General features: G+C 42.3%; 1 protein-coding gene and 1 long non-coding RNA gene across 3 annotated transcripts in view; one reads left to right on the top strand and one right to left on the bottom strand.

The window, feature by feature from the left end:
• Positions 1 to 13,517, top strand: part of AMD1 (adenosylmethionine decarboxylase 1) — a 46,265-nt gene extending 32,748 nt beyond the window's left edge. For both annotated transcript variants that reach the window (XM_054022416.1, XM_054022417.1), the window contains 7 exons: positions 439 to 565; positions 3,948 to 4,050; positions 6,448 to 6,490; positions 6,588 to 6,732; positions 7,948 to 8,040; positions 8,140 to 8,295; positions 11,034 to 13,517. In XM_054022416.1, the coding sequence (XP_053878391.1) occupies positions 439 to 565; positions 3,948 to 4,050; positions 6,448 to 6,490; positions 6,588 to 6,732; positions 7,948 to 8,040; positions 8,140 to 8,295; positions 11,034 to 11,174 (808 nt within the window). In that variant the 3' untranslated portion in view covers positions 11,175 to 13,517. The remainder of the gene's footprint in view (positions 1 to 438; positions 566 to 3,947; positions 4,051 to 6,447; positions 6,491 to 6,587; positions 6,733 to 7,947; positions 8,041 to 8,139; positions 8,296 to 11,033) is intronic.
• Positions 1 to 17,806, bottom strand: part of LOC128834018 (uncharacterized) — a 79,162-nt gene that overhangs the window by 25,265 nt on the left and 36,091 nt on the right. The gene's annotated exons all lie outside the window — the stretch shown is intronic.

The raw sequence follows: 17,806 nt of genomic DNA, 5'->3' as shown, positions 1-17,806 counted from the left end.
CCACTTCCAGGACAGCAGATAGGCAATCTGCCTGAGACCTGCTGCGCCACTGGCTGGGAGCTGCCTGTGGTAAGCATCTTGCGGCCGGAGCCTGCACCTCATACCCGCACCCCTTCCCTGGGTCAAAACCCCCTCCTGCATCCAAACTCCCTCCCAGGCCCTGCACCCCAATTTGCTGCCCCAGCCTGGAGCCCCCTCCTGCACCATGCACCGCCTGCATAGTAGAAATGTGCGCCCTGTGACAACTTACCAAATTCGTGGAGTGGCCTGTTGTGAAAATTATTGCCCACCCCTGGTCTAATCATTGCTCTCCAAATCCTGCCACAAGTTTGTTTTGTATATAAGTTTAATGTGCATATACTGTAACCCTTGTTGAGGGTGCTGCACAAAGATTTAAACCACCAATTCATTTTAATGTAAGACATTTTCTTTTTTCAGTGAGAGTAGCATGTTTGTCTCCAAGAGACGTTTCATTTTGAAGACATGTGGTACCACCCTCTTACTGCAAGCACTGGTTCCCCTGTTGGAGCTTGCTAGGGAGTACAGTGGGTTTGACTCAATTCAGGTAAGCTGCCAGAAATACAACTAACAAAGATTTGGTGCAAAGACCTTTGAATTCATTTTTCACATGTAGTCTTTCACAACTTCCATGAACTCTGCTTCCTTTAATGATGTAATCTTCTCTCCTATAACTTTCATACATTTCTGTACAAAGATGGCATTCATAAATCCTGTATGTACTTTTTAACTGTGTTCCTTTTTTAAAAAAGGACACGGTCAAATTATCTTAATACTTCTCAAATGTAACTGAGTTTGAAATAAGATTGCTGCTTTAGTCTTTAAGAAACATTTTCCCTTGTATATTCACTGGATCTTATTGTAAAGTTGTCAGTGAGAGCGAAGATGTTGCTTATGTGGATTTAGCTCTGAAGAAAACTCTAGATTCTACATGATTCTCCCCCCTTTTAAGTGTGGGGGTGTGTGATGGGGAATCACATGGAATTTGCAAACAATAAAAGAAAGCAGAAGTGAAAACTTGAGGCCCATCAGTCTAATTTTATTTTTTTTAAATTTAAAAGGTTAAACACAAAGTAGCTATTCAAAGATCTGTATCTATTGAGTGAATGCTCTTTTTTTGCCTCCTTTGGTATAGGAGACCTGATAAATTAACTCCTTCTTCTAGTGTCCTTTATGGGTGCTTCACTGCAGGTGCACATATGCCACTTGAGGTCTTCATTGAAAATTTTTCTACTAGCAGTGTCTGTTTGACATGTACATGTGCCTTATGCCTCCTTGTGCTGGACAATGAGGCTGCATAGGGATGTACTAAGCAAACTGCCCTCGGTTCCTTTATCACCTTGACCTGAAATGGAGCCCTAGTGTGCCTCAGCAATTTTGTAGTCTTATAGTTTTGTTAAGATTCGTTAGTTAGCGGTTATAGTTAATTAATAAGTGTTAGAGAAATAGAGGACTTTTTTTCTTCTTGGGGGGGTGGGAGGGGGTGGGTTTGCTTTCCTGGCAAGGCATGCCTGGCTCCCAGATATAAATGCTGCCCCTCTTGCCAAGAGGCTATACCTTTGAGTGACAGCCATTCCAAGTGTCTTGCTTGAGGGAATCCCACATGTCCTTGGAGTGCAATGTGTCTAGCCCTCAAGTTGAGGATCAAGAAGAACAGGGAGATTAAGCTCAGACTATTAATGATAGACCAGTTACTTTGACCAGTGTCTTGAGTCAGATCAGGAGATCCCTCCCCTCCATGCATCTGTCTTCAGACAGCTCCGAAGCAGGCTTCTCCTAAGAAGTGAAAGTCATTGGAGGATTCTGAGAGGGCTCGCAAAGAGGAGAGGAGTACAAACTCTTATCTGAAGGACCCTGTTCCAAAAGGCTCAGGTCCCCTGTGAGATCTGTGGTCTCCAGATCCTTGAGCTCTCAATTTGGTACCATTGAAGGATTCCTCCTCCAGTACTAGAGGAGCTGGAAAGCCCTGGAGTTCTAGTGGGAGACATGGCTCTTACAGGGCTTCAGTATTCTGTACTGGGGACAAGGATGGCAAGCATAAGCATCCTGGTCCAATACCGTCAAACTCATCCTTCAGTTGGTATCTACCCATTCTGCACCCTCGGTACCAAGCAAGCAGTGGAACGAGACTCCATCAGCACCTACATCAGTATGCCCACCATTGGCAGTACCATCAGCTTTGGCTACTATGTCCTCCACTAATGTGTCAGTACGCCTTTCCCTACTCAGACCTGCAGGAGTTCAGATATGCGAGGGACTTGTCCATAACGGATGAGCTGGAATCCCTGCTCCTCGTGGGTACTGAGTCTGTTGATACTGAAATCTCAGTCTCCAGATTGCTACTGTCCCCTGTACTGCAGGACTCACCATGTTTTAGCTCAGCTCAACTAAGGTCCATTTGGCCATAATATCAGCTTTTCATCTGGCTGTAGAGGGGCTTTCTATATTTGCTCATCCTGTATCTAAGTTTAATCTCTACCCCCCCCAGACTGGAGACCCCACCTCGACCTGAGACCTCAGTCTGGTACTGAATTACCTTAGGCAACATCCATTCAAACTTGTGGCAACCTGATCTCTTGCATGTCTGTGAAGACTCTTTAGTAGCCATCTTGTCAGCCTGCAGAGTTGGGGAGATTTCCCCCTTTACAGTATTCTTCAAGGATACAGTTTCTTTATGCCCACATCCTAAATTCTTACCTAAATTTCTGAGTTCCACCTTATTAAATAACCAATTTATTCATATACCAGTGTTATTCCTCAAGCACATAACTCTTTGCAGGAGTCCTGTTTTCATACCCTGGATGTTAGAAGGGCTCTCTGGCCTTTCACTTAGATAGGACCAAGCAATTTTGAAGGTCACTCAGGTGTTCATGTCTTTTGCAGATAGATCCAAGGTATCCATGATTTCTGCTCAGACTATCGATGGATATCTAGATGTATTGTCACTTGTTCTTAGACTGCAGACATTCATCCTTCTGAAGGGGTGATAGCACATTCTACCAGGTCACAAGCAACAACCACAGCATTGCTTAAGAATGTACAAGTGTCTGAGATATGTAGGGCCGCTACATGGGCTTCAGTATATACATTTTTGAAGTATTGTGCTTCAGTTTAGTCCAGGGGTTGGCAACCTTTCAGAAGTGGTGTGCAGAGTCTTCATTTATTTACTCTAATTTAAGGTTTCGCGTGCCAGTAATACATCTTAACCTTTTAAGAAGCTCTTTTTCTACAAGTCTAAAATATATAACTAAACTATTGTATGTAAAGTAAATAAGGTTTCAAAATGTTTAAGAAGCTTCATTTAAAATTAAATTAAAATGCAGAGCCCCCCGGAATGGTGGCCAGGACCTGCGCAGTGTGAGCACCACTAAAATTCAGCTCACGTGCCGCCTTCAGCGTGCGTGCCATAGGTTGCCTACCCCTGGTTTAGTCCATGCTGTCAGATGCAATGCGGCTTTTGGTCAAAGTAGTAGTCACTCATCTTGTGCAGTAACTGCAGTTCTTCAAGATGTGTGCGTCTATGGATGCTCCACAACCTGCCCTTCTTTTCCCTTTGCTTGTTCCCTGCGGAGACATTCAAGTGGAGAAAGAACTGGGGGAAGTTTGCCAGCACATCTCTGTATAGCCTCTGACATGAGAAGGCATAGGGCATGTGCACAGGCCAAATGGGCACTGCGAGCAGAAAAATCTCTGATCAAGGGCTTGAGAGGCATAGGCGCACCCTAAAGTGGAGCACGCATGTGGGGGGGGGGACATCTCCAGTAACTACAGTTACTCCATAGGATGAATAACCTCTTTTTACTGATTTGCTTAGTAATGGTGAGCGTTTGAATATAATTATACCTCTTAGTTGCTGTCCAACTAGAATGTAAAAATCTCTAGAATAGTACCCAGACATGCTAAATATCCAAGTTGACTTTATTTTTCAGAGCTTCTTTTACTCGCGTAAGAATTTCATGAAGCCTTCCCACCAGGAGTACCCACATAGGAATTTCCAGGAAGAAGTAGAGTTCCTTAATGAAATTTTCCCAAGTGAGTTAATGGAATTGTCATTGTCTATTTATGTATTAAAAGCATACGTTATGTATTTAGTTAAGTCTAATAAATTATTACTGATTCTTCCTGTTGTAGTCATGACATTCTGCACATGCTAAGTGGCTGTAAGAGTTGTGAAAACATTGTAGCTCGGGGTGGACAAACGTTCTGGCCCAAGGGCATCATCTGGGAATAGGAATTGTATGGCGGGCCATGAATGCTCATAAAATTGGGGCTGGAGATGAGGGATTTGGGGTGCAGGAGGGTGCTCTGGGCTGGGATCGAGACGTTTAGAGGGCAGGAGGGGGCTCAGGGCTGGGGTTCAGGCACGTGGGGAGGCTCAGGGGGTGCAGGCTCCAGGTGATGCTTACCTCAAGCTACTCCCAGAAGCAGAGGTATGTTGTGTGTCGTCCCCCCCACGCTCCTACATGGAGGCATGGCCAGGTGGCTCTGCACACTGCTCCATCTGCAGGTGCCACCCTTGCAGCTCCCATTGGTTGCGGTTCCTGGCCAATGAGAGCTGCGGGGGTAGTGGTTGGGGTGCAGGTAGCATGCAAACCGGAGCCCCCTGGCTGCCCCTACATGAGGAGGTGGAGGGGGGACATACTGCTGCTTTTGGGGGCTGCGTGGAGCGGCCCTGACCCTGCTCCCCAGCTGGCGCGCCAGAGCAGGGCAAGGCCCCCAACCCTGCTCCGCAGCAGAAACTCAGGGGCCGGATTAAAATGGCTGGCGGGCCGTAGTTTGCCACCACTGTTGTAGCTTTTCACAGTCAGTACAGGCTATCTGACTCCTCCACCTCTGAACCAAAGACTGTACCTGCTAATTTTCTGACCAGGGTATATTAGAGATTGCATATCATAAGAAAATGAATTTTTAAAAGGAGCCTGGTAGGCTTTGAACTGGTAGTACCTCAGGATTAAAGACCTTGGCAAGCCTACCCACAGTGCTGCTCTACTGGCCGGGAATATAGCTGCTTCACTGTGGACAGGATAAGAAGTAAGGGACTTAAATTGCAGCAAGGTAGATTTAGGCTAGACATTGGGAAAACTTCCTAACTGGAACAAGGTAACAGAGGTGGTGGAATCTGTCAGAGGTTAAGAACAGGTTAGACAGTCACCTGTCATTAATGGTCTAGATAATGCATAGTTCTGCCTCAGGGCTGGGGACTGGACTAGATGACCTTTTGAGGTCCCTTCCAGTCCTATGTTTGTGATTTGTAGGGTTTTGATATGCTTAAGTCAGCAGTGTTAAAATCATAGAGCTCCTCAAAACAGGTGGCCACTGAGGATACCCGGCCTAATAACTAAAGCAAGGTGGCTACTACTGTATAGTTCCAAGTTCCTAGTAACTTTTTAAAAAGCATTCAGGTTTAGTCTTACACTGAAGTGGCTCTAAATCTTTCATTGTGAGGTTCCATGCTGTCTGTTAATGACGTGTTTGATATGGAACATGCTGGCATCATAAACTCAGCCTGGGATATGAAAATTGAGCTAGGTTGTTTTTTTGTTACCACTGTCAAGCTTCTGTAGCCCACATTGTCTAGTTAGTAACTTGTAATACCCCACTGTCGTGAGTGAGGTGAGGTATGCAGAATGATAATTGAGTGGGAAGTAGTAAACCATCCTTTTGAACTAAAAGATTGAATAGAATCTAGCTGACATTTCATGGTGGTGGCTCTGTAGATTTCAGAAACAAAAAGCAGTGTAATCTTAATAATGTTAGATGAGATTCTGAATGCGCACAGGGAGCAAATCAGAGTAAAAGTGAGTTTTGCACTGTTCAAAGTAGAACCACACTGATATACTAAGCTAGGCAGTTTACAAAATTCAAAATGCTTTGAAAGTACTTTAAATTTAAAAATTCTCAGTTAAAAAGTAAAAGGAGACTAGAAGTTAACATTGATCCTGAATGACAGACTATACACCCTTATATTAACGTATTGAGTTGCTGAGCTAGTGTACTTCAGGTATGTTTTGTTATAGTGAACAGCTAGCTTGTGAGCCTGCTATTTAAAGACCTAGCCTGTAACTGTGTATCATAATGGGTCACAGGTCTGTTTTTAATTCCCATTGCCCTTATAAATAAAACATTAAAGATGTTTCATAAAGGTAAACCGAAGATAAATGATGGGCTTGTGTGACAGACAATCTGTTAGAAAAAAGAAAAATGAACAGTATCACAACTGCCTCTGATACTATATTTTGAGTGTCCTTATATACAAGATTACAAGAACAGGTGTAGTGTGCCAAATAGATGGGTAATAGACCATTTTAAATGTCCCATAAATGACTATTGCATTGTCCTTGTTAAGAATAGAAATTAGGTTAGTCCCTTCACTGAGAAGGGAATCAGCTGGGGTGCATTATAAATGGACTTTCCTTCTGTCCCAAATAGATGGAGCAGCTTATTGCATGGGGCGTATGAATTCTGATTGCTGGTAGGTATATTTTTAAGATTTTGAAATCTGTTTTCTAAAGTACAGGTCAGTTTGAAGTGCTGCTAGTATAATACAGAAGTGATTGTATATTAAACAGGTATTTGTACACTCTGGATTTCCCAGAAAGTCGGGTAACCAATCAGCCAGATCAGACACTGGAAATTCTGATGAGCGAGCTTGATCCAGTAGTTATGGACCAGTTCTACATGAAAGACGGTGTTACTGCAAATGATGTCACTCGTGTAAGTCTGGAGTTTAAATTTTATATGGGATGGTCAGAATTGAGCAACTGTAGCTTCACCTAGCACTTGCTGATTCATAATCCGCATCCTGTGGCAGGGAAAGATTAGTAGGGAAAATGCCATGGCAGACAAATAGTTCAGACTCTCTCCCAGAACCAAAACATGTCGGAGACAACTAATTTTTGCAGAAGAGAACCTTTCCGCTCTAGTGTCCCTATTTCAGGTCACTGGAAGAGCATTGTACCATCTGTTGGAAGTTGCTGATGGCACGCTCTTACTGGTGGTCTGGAAAAGAGGTGAGAGTATGGATTTCTTAGGAGAAAAAGGACATGAACCTACTGAGTGAGACTGAAACACAACATAAAACTGAAGAGATGGAGACTGGCAGAAATAAAAGAATGGACAAGTCAGTAGCTTAATTTTAGTTGAACCATATAGCTATCAGTCTAAAACTCAGACAAAACTTCTCCCCTAAAACTGTGAAAGTTTAAAAAATCCTCTTTTATGGTGAAAGTTGGTGAAGTTCCCCCTTCTGATAACAAAATTTAGGTATGAATGCCATCTTTTGTGATCCTTACCTCCCTCCCAACATTTTTTACTCCGGTAAAAAGAGTCAGTCACTGCTTCTCACTGAAATATGCATAGGACTTCAAACAGATGGCTTTTAAGTGAATGACTGTACAGTGCAAGTACTGTCTGGGAGACCTGTACTTTCAGTGAAATAGAACCCTACTTTTAGAATATGAATAAGGGAGAATGTGCTTCAGACTTCAAAGCAAATCCAAACAGTCCTCATTACTCACTTTGGGACTGCTGGGACTATTAAACTCCATTTTTATCTGTTGGAATCATAGCGGAAATTGTCAATTACACTCTCATCCCTAAATTGCTTTTCAGTGAAACATGCAACTGGCACTAAGAATTAGTGTGAAAATACATTAAAGATTTGAGGGAAGGAGGCCAGGCCACCTTGATTTCTGTGGCAGGTGTTCCTACAGGGGTAGGGCTGGATACAAAGCAAGTCTTTGTATAATGGGCCTCTAGTTGATGTTAAATTTCTTCTTTCCCTGTCCAAGCAAGAATTCTGACATCTCTTCTGAGCCTGGTCTCTCAAATTGGAGTTCACTGACTTTGTATTATACAAGTCTGGCTACCAAAGTATGGAAGTTCATTGGTATAAAGTGCAAAGTCTGTAACTTTACTTCTATGTTTCAGGTGAGTGGAATTCGTGACCTGATACCAGGTTCTGTCATTGATGCTACAATGTTCAATCCTTGTGGGTATTCAATGAATGGGATGAAATCGGATGTAAGTTTCATACTTTTTCTGCTATCATTGAGTATTGATACTTAAATCATTGTTAGGTTTCTATGAATGATTCTGACTAACCTTTTCTGCTTTCTTCAGGGAACTTATTGGACTATTCACATCACTCCAGAACCAGAGTTTTCTTACGTTAGTTTTGAAACAAACATTGGTCAGACATCCTATGATGAGCTGATTAGAAAGGTTGTAGATGTTTTCAAGCCAGGAAAATTTGTTACCACCCTTTTTGTTAATCAGGTAAGTCTCCTTTCATTAACTGACAACCAAATAAGGTAATTTTAGACATAAATGCCAACTAAATAAAATATCCTTGCTTTAAAATTTTTCCCTTCTCCATTTCCTATAATTTCCATTTATGTTAATTTGAACAGTAACTGCTTGAGCTAAGGAGAAGAAGCAATCTTCGGGGTCCAAACAGTCTTCATAATTTTGGCATACAGTAACTTCTCACTTAACGTTATGTTCCTGAAAAATGCGACTTTAAGTGAAACTATGTTAAGCGAATCCAATTGCCCCATAAGAATTAATGTAAATGGGGGGGGTTAGGTTTCAGGGCAGCTTCCACTATACTGCAAGCACAAGGGGCGGGGAGCTCAACCCTCAGCCCGCCCATTCCCCCAAGCCCCCACCCTTGACCCGCCTCTTCTCCCCCCTCCACCTTCTCCCCCTTTACTTCACATGCTGCAACTGGGTTCCTCCCTCCCCTCCCTTCTAAATGCCGCAAGCCAGCTGATTGCTGCGGGCAGGAGGTGGAAGGTGCTGATCCTTGGGGTCTGCTGGCGGGTGGGAGGCGTGGGGGCGGGTCATAGGGAGGCTGCCAGTTGTAGAGAAAGCAGGCAGCCAAACAATGTAAGAGTGGAGCATTGCACAACTTTAAATGAGTATGTTCCCTAATTGATCAGCAACGAAACAATGTTATGCGGGACAACTTTAAGTGAGGAGTTACTGTATATCAAACACAACTTAGAAGTCAGTTAATCTGAACTTCAAGCCAGGGCTCTTAAAATATCTTTATTCTCAAGAAATTGCTAAAATACAGGAATAGTCAAGCTTTAGAATTTTCTCCGGTCACTTTTGAATAGGCGTTGTGGATATACCTACCGCAGGGGTCGGCAACCTACGGCACGCGAGCCGATTTTGAGTGGCACGCTGCCTGCCCAGTGAGAGGAAGAGGAGGGGCGGAGGGGCCGGAATGCACCAAGCTGTGGGAATAAGCGGGGCAGGAGGGGAGCTTGGCTGCTGCAGGACCAAGCTTCTGCCTCCTGCCCCCGCAGGGGAGAGCAGCGGGGATTCCCATCACCCCCCCACACACACACACCGCTCTCCCTTGCGGGGGCAGGAGGCAGAAGCTTGGTCCTGCGGCAGCCAAGCTCCCCTCCTGCTCCGCTTATTCCCACAGCTTGGTGCATTCCGGCCCCTCCTCCCCCTTCCTCTCCCTGCTGGCGGTGGCCCTTGCAAGGGGGAGCGGAGCAGAGCCGCGTGCAGTGTGCTTGCTGCTCCGTAGAGCAGGCAGAGAGGTAAGGACGGAGCCTGGGGGAAGGGGGTGGAACAGGGCATATCCCTTCCAGCGCCCTGCCAGGAGCCGCTCAGGGCAGGAGGCTGGGAGCACCCCCACGAGCCGAGCACCCCAACCCTCTGCCCTGACCCCCACACACACACTCGGCCTTCTGCCCTGCACCCTCCACCCCTCTGCCCTGAACCTCCCCACCCCAACACACACCCATCCCTCTGCCCTGCAGCCCTCTGCCCTGACCTTGAGTCCCCCCAACACCCAGCCTTCTGCCCTGCACCTCCACACACCCCCCAGCCCTCTGCCCTGACCTCGAGTCCCCCCAACACCCAGCCTTCTGCCCTGCACCTCCACACATACCCCAGACTTATAGAGAGAGACCTTCTAAAAAACGTTAACGTATTACCGGCACGGGAAACCTTAAATTAAAGTGAATAAATGAAGACTCGGCTCACCACTTCTGAAAGGTTGCCTACCCCTGACCTACTGTATATACTCTATCATAAACCAGTTCATTTATAAGCCAACCCCCCCAAGATGGATAAGTGAAAATGGAAATTTTTTGTATAACCTGTTCATAAGCCAACCCTATAATTCAGGGGTCAGCAAACTTTGCCTCCCGGGCCATCAGGATAAGCCGCTGGTGGCCGAGATGGTTGGTTTACCTCGAGCGTCTGTAGGCACAGAGGTAAATCTAAGTAAACAAAGTGTCCCGGCGCGCCAGCTGCTTACCCTGAAGGGCTGGGACAGCAACTGGTGGGGAAATTTGGGGGAGGGGGGAGAGTCAGGGGAGTAACCCCTGTGACCACCCCCCACATGACCCCACTCCTAGCCCGGGACCCCCACACTCTCCCCATCCCATCCCTTCCCACCTTACCTGGGGAGGGCCAGGGGAGGATGTCTCTGGCCTGGCCGCAACCTGCTCCGGTGGGCCAGACTGGGCAGTGCGGCTGCAGCTGCTTCAAAGGCTGGGGGAAGAGCAGCGTGGCCAGAAGCGGAGAGAGACTGGCTCTGCTGCCTCTCCTTGCTCTCTGTTGGGGCGGGGGAGAGGGGCTGTCTCCTCTCCCTCTCTATACCCGTTCATAAGCCAACCCCCTTCTCTGGTGCTTCCCTTTTTTACTAAAAAAATTCAGCTTATGAACGAGTATATATGGTAAATAAGAGCTTGATTCTTGGTCACAACTGGTAGTTCTAGAAGCACTGCTTTTAAGTGCTGATCAGGTCATCTAACCTGCATATCTGCTACAGAAGCAGTATGAAAGACCTAGGGGGCCGGGTAGGAAACAATTGTTTCTTCTTAAGAGACTGCAGTGGCTTCTTACAGCACTTTCATTCAAAGTACCACATTGATAATTGCATCCCAAGAACATGCTGCAAACTAGTTTAGAAGTTTATATCTGCTGAATGTTAATTTAAGTAAGAAAAAGTTCAGAAAATGTAAGAATGTAACTTTTTTTGTTTCTAGAGTTCTAAATGTCGCACAGTGTTTTCTTCTGCCCAGAAGATTGAAGGGTTTAAACGTGTTGATCGCCAGATTGCTCAGTTCAATGATTACAATTTTGTTTTTACCAGTTTTGCCAAGAAGCAGCAGCAGCAACATAGTTGATTAAGAAAAATGAAGAAAAAACGCAAAAAGAGATCCCTTATAGAAGGTGGTGGCTGCTTTCTAGTTAATGATTCAGGGGGCCATGCTTTCCACTACCACCTTGTAGTTGCGGAAAGCCCTAGATGTAATCATAGTATAATCATTTTGAATTGTATGCATTATTATATCAAGGAGTTAGATATCTTGCATGAATGCTCTCTTCTGTGTTTAGGTATTCTATGCCACTCTTGCTGTGAAATTGAAGTGCATGTAGAGAAATGTTACTGTATGAGACTTTACAAAACTTGTAAAAACAACTCAATTAGGATTTCACACAGTATAGCTTTTCTCCAGGTATCACCAAAAATTCCCCACAGACAAGGCTTTCGTCCTCATTAGACATTGGCTTCAGCCTTCTCATCTTGGACAGTTCTTTGTTAAATTGCTGCCAGATTTTTTTCCATCTTTGCTGTCATTTCAATCTTTAGACCATTTCTTGACAAATTTGTGTTCTCTAATGAAATTGATTTCTAAGTCATTTCAATGGTTGAATCAAAGTTCTTGCACTTGATAGAAATTATTTGGCAAGATTGAGAACAAGTAAAGACTACTACAGATAGGGGTGTGGTTTTTTATTTGAGAGATAATAAAATTACTCTTACTCATAGCTTTAGTCCTTTAAACTCATAGGATTTTGTTCAGAAAGACTAAAGGGCAATATGCTATAGCACTGTGGGATAATGCACTAGCCTTTCACTTCTAGAGACTTGGGTTCAAATATTAGCTTAGGTCAAGTTTGGTCTCATCCCATTTACTGCCCAAGTTGATATTGGCTCGTAGGGTAGTCTACATTCAGAGGAGGTCCAGGAAATAATTTGTCAGGATACAGATGCTTTGGCATAGTTGAACTGGTACTTTGAAAAGCTGTTACTGTTGTTGCTTATAATTTTTCACCTTTTGTAATCTACTCAAGCTACATGTTTTTAAGACTAACTTACTAAAGCTGGTGCACTCAAATTTGTTGGCAGATGGACCTAGCAAAAAAGACGGTGGAATTTACCAGGCTAGCTATGCTAATGAACTTGGGTCATTCTCAATAAACTGTTACACATTAACTTTCATTTCCAGTTTTGAAAAAATATGCTATAAACTGGTCTAAATGTCTTTGTTTTGTCATTCCAAACAAAATCAATGCCTTTATCTTGTGACTGAAAGTCCTGTGGCGTTGTGCATGTGACTAATGCTGTATTCGACAGTGTTGTGACTTCACCTGTTTTCCTCCTAACTAATGTGGTGGTTCCTTTTACCATGACTTGATGGCATTAAGTGAATGCGTAGAATAAGAACTGTCTGGGACACCTGGACACAGTGAAATTAGAATGCTATTCATAGTAAAAGTATGTAATTCAGTCACTTAATATCTATTGACTAATAGATGCAGGCTTTCAAGAGTTGGCATATTTTCAGGTATGTTTGCAAATACTGTGGGATTTTAGCAGATGAGACCAAGTTAATAACTACAAATTTGAGACTTCCCTCTTGTCCTCACAATATTGTTTTGACTTTCTGGATTGACGCAGTGGTGTTTTTTGTTCCTTCCGTATTTATAAATGAAGCACCTTTTTAGTGTTTCTAAATTAAGAAATCTGCTTGGTTGGAAATCAAGTGGTTGGAACATTATTTTGACTTATTTTAACCATATTGTTGATTGAAAACTTCATTGAAGAAGTTATCTACCAATGTTAACAATTTTCTTCTGTAGATGGCACCCAGTGGTTTTTTTGGTGCTTTATATTTTGAGGACCAATATTTTAAGTGGTTTTTGTTCTTGAACATTGTCCCAACTGATTTGACATTATGTTGGCTTGAGGTCCTATAATACAAACAGACCGAAGATCTTTCTGAGTAAAGTTGAAAAAAATGCAAATTTATATAAACAAGCCTTAGATAGAAAATGAAAGCTGTTGAATGGATTATTAATGAACTATCTTTGGTGATCAGGAGAGGGGGAAGTATGGTTTTATAATTTCTCTATGGTGTTAGACTTTGATAATTTAAATATATCTGTACCACAAAACTTAATGCTTCAATAAAAGTTTGCTTAATAAAATGTCTGTAGTGATGATTCAGTATGTTACAAATCACACTTTGTGCTTTTTTGTTTGGCTTAGTTGAAATATGAATCAGATTAATGTATTCATTAGCTTGAATTTACTTCTGCGCTTAAAAACTTGGGGATATGCATTGTATACATTGAACAGAATATATACTTATAGCCTAAAGGGACAGTATACCAAAACAAGTCAAATGAGATGTTAAGCAGCTCTTATTCTTTCCAAATAAATACTTACCACATTAACCAAATATCAGTTTCTCCTCTGCTGTCTACTCTATTATCCAATCCATGTATGCTTGATAGCATTAGGAAGTTCATGCCATGAAACATAACTCGGAATTCAAGCCCCTTAATTTTGCAGGTTTTATCGGTTAACCCCCAGCATTTATGATAGTTGCAATAGTTTGCTCATCATACTTAGCTTCAGACTGACTTTGCAGACTACTGACTAAAGTTTAAATGTAGTGTACTATCTCTTGAGGTAATGCAGACAAGTCTCGTCTTCTGGACAGTCCTAAGGAGCAGGAATTAGTGGCTAGTGTTCAGCATGTTTTCAGCTGCTCTTATTGCTACACTTAAACATAAAATTGTCTAGCCTTGTCTTACGAACAGTCCTGGAGCAATTTATTTAAACTTCCAATTAATCTCCATTGGAGAGCTCTATAGGGAATGTGAATCCCAAAAGCATCATCTTACAAAAATTAAATAGGAGTAGCTATTAAATTTTTACTGTTATGAAGTCTTCGCTAATCGTGTTGCATATAGAAATGGTTTGGATCTTTAAAACATCTTTAAAATGTTCTAGATTCAAAATAACTTGTACAAGTTAACATTAAATAGTTAATGAGAGTTTATATTGTATAAGTAAACCAAAACTAATCAATCATGTGCTAGTCTAGATCAGTGATTCTCAGACTGTGGCTCTTTAATGTGTCTTCTGTGGCTCTTTGCAGTACATAGTAAAACACTGATTTAATTAACTGCCCCTCTACCCCGGTATAACGCTGTCCTCAGGAGCCAAAAAATCTTACTGCGTTATAGGTGAAACTGCGTTATATTGAACTTGCTTTGATCCGCCAGAGTGCGCAGTCTCCCTCTCCCCCCCCCCCCCCAAGTACTGCTTTACCGCATTATATCTGAATTCGTTTTCTATCAGGTTGCATTATATCGGGGTAGAGGTGTATGTTAACCAAGTTATCAACTGGCACTAAGTTATTAACTTCTTTGCTGCGAGAATAATATATAGAAACTAAATATTTCCCCTATCATTCACACTGTGGCTCTTTTGGGTAATGTTGACTACTAATTTGACTCCTGAACTATTGAGGTCTGAATATCACTCTAAATTATCAGTGATCATTTTATGAGCTATGTTTTCCACTGTTAAAAACTCAGAAATATTGAAGATAGCTGAATTCTTGGAATAACCTCGTCTAAGCAATATGTTCTGATCTTTGGCACTTCTGTAGTTACTACAATCTGAGATTAAATGTACCCATTTTATTTGACAAGTTTACAGTTAAAACACTAAATTTCCCTCTGGAGGACTTAAGAACATAACGTAAGAATGGTTATACTGAGTCAAAACAATGGTCTATCTTGCCCCATATCGTGTCTTTCAACAGTGGCCATTGCCAGCTGCTTCAGAGGGAATGAACAGAACAGGGCAATATATCTAGTGTTATTGCCTGATGTCTAGTCCCGTTTTCCAGCAGAGGTTTAGGGACACCCAGAAAATGGGACTAGACAATCTTGTGTCCCTGGCCATCTTGGCTAATAGCCATTGATGGAGCTGTCCTCCTATAAACTAATTTTTTTAACCCTATTAAATATTTGATACATACTTGTTTCATCTTGTCCATAAAATTTTAAATCTTAATACCAAAAGCTTCATATTTTACAGATGCTAGGAATCAATAGTGTGAACCGTTTGGTTTGTCCAGCCACTGACCTTGAAGTTTTCCTAGTAATACTCTACTACTGCTATTATATAGCAACTTGATTATTGCATATAAATAATCAAATAGAAATATGAGGATTGGGACTGTGGCTCAGTGGAGTTGTGCTCAACCATACTTGGTATGTGACTGGATACAGTTGTTACTTAGCTGATCCTGCTGATTCCTTAACTTTATCTTCGGTATGTGGGAGGTCTTAAACAATATACACCTCTATCCCGATATAACGCTGTCCTCAGGAACCAAAAAATCTTACTGTGTTATAGGTGAAACCGCGTTATATGGAACTTGCTTTGATCCGTCAGTGTATGCAGCCCCGCCCATCACGGGGCGCTGCTTTTCTGTGTTGTATCCGAATTAGTGTTATATCGGGTCATGTTATATTGGGGTAGAGGTGTAGTAGGCTTTTCAGTTAATCTGTATTGTAGGGTCTATGAGCCCCAGTAATGAACCTCATTGTGCCTACCTCCTGTGCAATCTGGCCTATCCAGTCAGGACAGAGGCTGAAGAAACACACCCTTGTCAAGTATAAGCAGTCATCTATATGCTTCCCTAAAGGGGAGTGCACTATGCAAGGGATTGATAATAGCGATAGGCCTTGCAGGCTGGTAAATACAAATTTTGGTGAGGAGAAGGAGTTTGGCAAAGAAGTAGGATTGTACACTCAGTATTTGATCAATTTCTGAACTTCACAGCCAGTGCGGTCCACTACCTACAATTCTAGTTAAAAGATCCCCATTATCCCTCTTCCTTGGGGTGGTGTCCCTGAAGCCTTTGTACACCCTAAAACATATAGGACTGCAGGTCATAGACTTAATTAGTGCTGAGCTGTATTGTGCAACAGTTCCAGTCAGAAATAGGGCCTTATTGTGTTAGATGCTTTAATCTTAGATATTACTTGCCTAAGGGAGAATGTGGGTTTAAACTCAGCTAGTTTAGATTGTATTAAAGGTAGTATACCTGGTCTACAATAGATAGACTTAGTTACCATGTGTTAGCTAATACCACACCTTAAAATGTAGGAGTAGAGATGATTTTACATCTGTAGCGTTGGTGATATTGGAATACTGCATAAAGTTCTGGTGTTCATATTTTTAAAAGGATGTTAAAGTGGAGAGGGTGTAGAAGAGCACCTGGAACAATTTAAGGGCTTGGAGAAAACGCTCTTACACTGAGAGACTTAAACTAAAATAATTGAGTTATATGAAAAGATTGAGGTGACTTTGATTACAGTATGTAAGTACTTTCACAGGGAGAAAATACTGGGTACTAAAGAGCTCTTTAATCTGTCAGAGAAAGGTATAAGAAGCAATGGATGGAGGTAAGTTAGACATTCAAGGAAGAAATAGGCACACATTTAACAATAAGGTTGATTAACCACTGGAAAACTACTGAAGGAAATGTTAGAGTAGGCTTTAGGAAGCTGCTTAAAAAAGGCCTTGGGCAAATGTTTGGTATTGCTAACCTAAAACCCATTCTCTACTGCTTAAAAGATCAGTTTCAAAATGAAACCTGACAAAGGTTTTTATTATATCATACTAAGCTTGAGCTTTGTGAAACTCATTTTATGGATCCTAGTATCCAAAGAAGATTATAGTAAAGCAGGGGTAGGCGACCTATGGCACGCATGCCAAAGGTGGCACTCAAACTGCCTGGTCTGGGGAGCTCTGCATTTTAATTTAATTTTTAAATGATGCTTCTTAAATATTTTAAAAACCTTACTTACTTTACATACAACAATAGTTTCGTTATATATTATAGACTTATAGAAAGAGACCTTCTAAAAATGTTAAAATTATTACTGGCACGCAAAACCTTAAATTAGAGTGAATAAAGAGAGACTCGGCACACCACTTCTGAAAGGCTGCTGACCCCCATGTTAAAGTTTGGTTGCAGGTAATTTAAGATGAAAAATGGCACCAGTCTGGCTGAATTTTTAACTTAAGTAAATGAAATTTCATACCAGCTTTTGGGCTGTTGCCACACATTCTTGAAGCTGCACGTTTAAAAAGTAGATATTTTTTGGATGACCAAAATAGCACACGCTCCAAAGCAATACCCTTCCTGTGGTATGCTGGATCTGAGTTACACATTCTCTTCAGCATCTTCTGCCAAGTCAGAGGGGGAAGATAAATACCAATTGTATCTTTACTCAGGCAAAATTTTGCTGTAACCCTCCATTATCATACAGAGCGTCCAGCCACTCTTCACAGGACAGATACTGTGACCTACCAACCTGATCCATGATTCCCTGTATCCTAGCCCCTAGGCTCGTACCCTATTGGGGACCATCCTGCTCTGCCTAGACCACCTTTAGCCTGAGGGACTAACATCTCCACCAGGGTTGCTTCATCTGTGTTGCTGGTCCCACAGTCCTTCCAACAACCACAGGTACAAGAAGAAATTAAAAACAAAAACTAGAGGGTGACCTCCCAGTGATCCTGTCCTTGTCTCCTTCTGAGGCTGTAGTGCCACTAACAACCCTAAAAAGGTTCCCAAGATTTATTAAATAGAATAGCTGGCCCTTCAAATCTCTATTGGGGGGCTCTAGGCCCAGACTCACAGGTTAGTGAACATTC

Source organism: Malaclemys terrapin, chromosome 3 (assembly GCF_027887155.1).
Source record: "Malaclemys terrapin pileata isolate rMalTer1 chromosome 3, rMalTer1.hap1, whole genome shotgun sequence".
Lineage (NCBI taxonomy): Eukaryota > Metazoa > Chordata > Testudines > Emydidae > Malaclemys > Malaclemys terrapin.
This window is presented reverse-complemented; position numbering and strand designations above follow the sequence as displayed.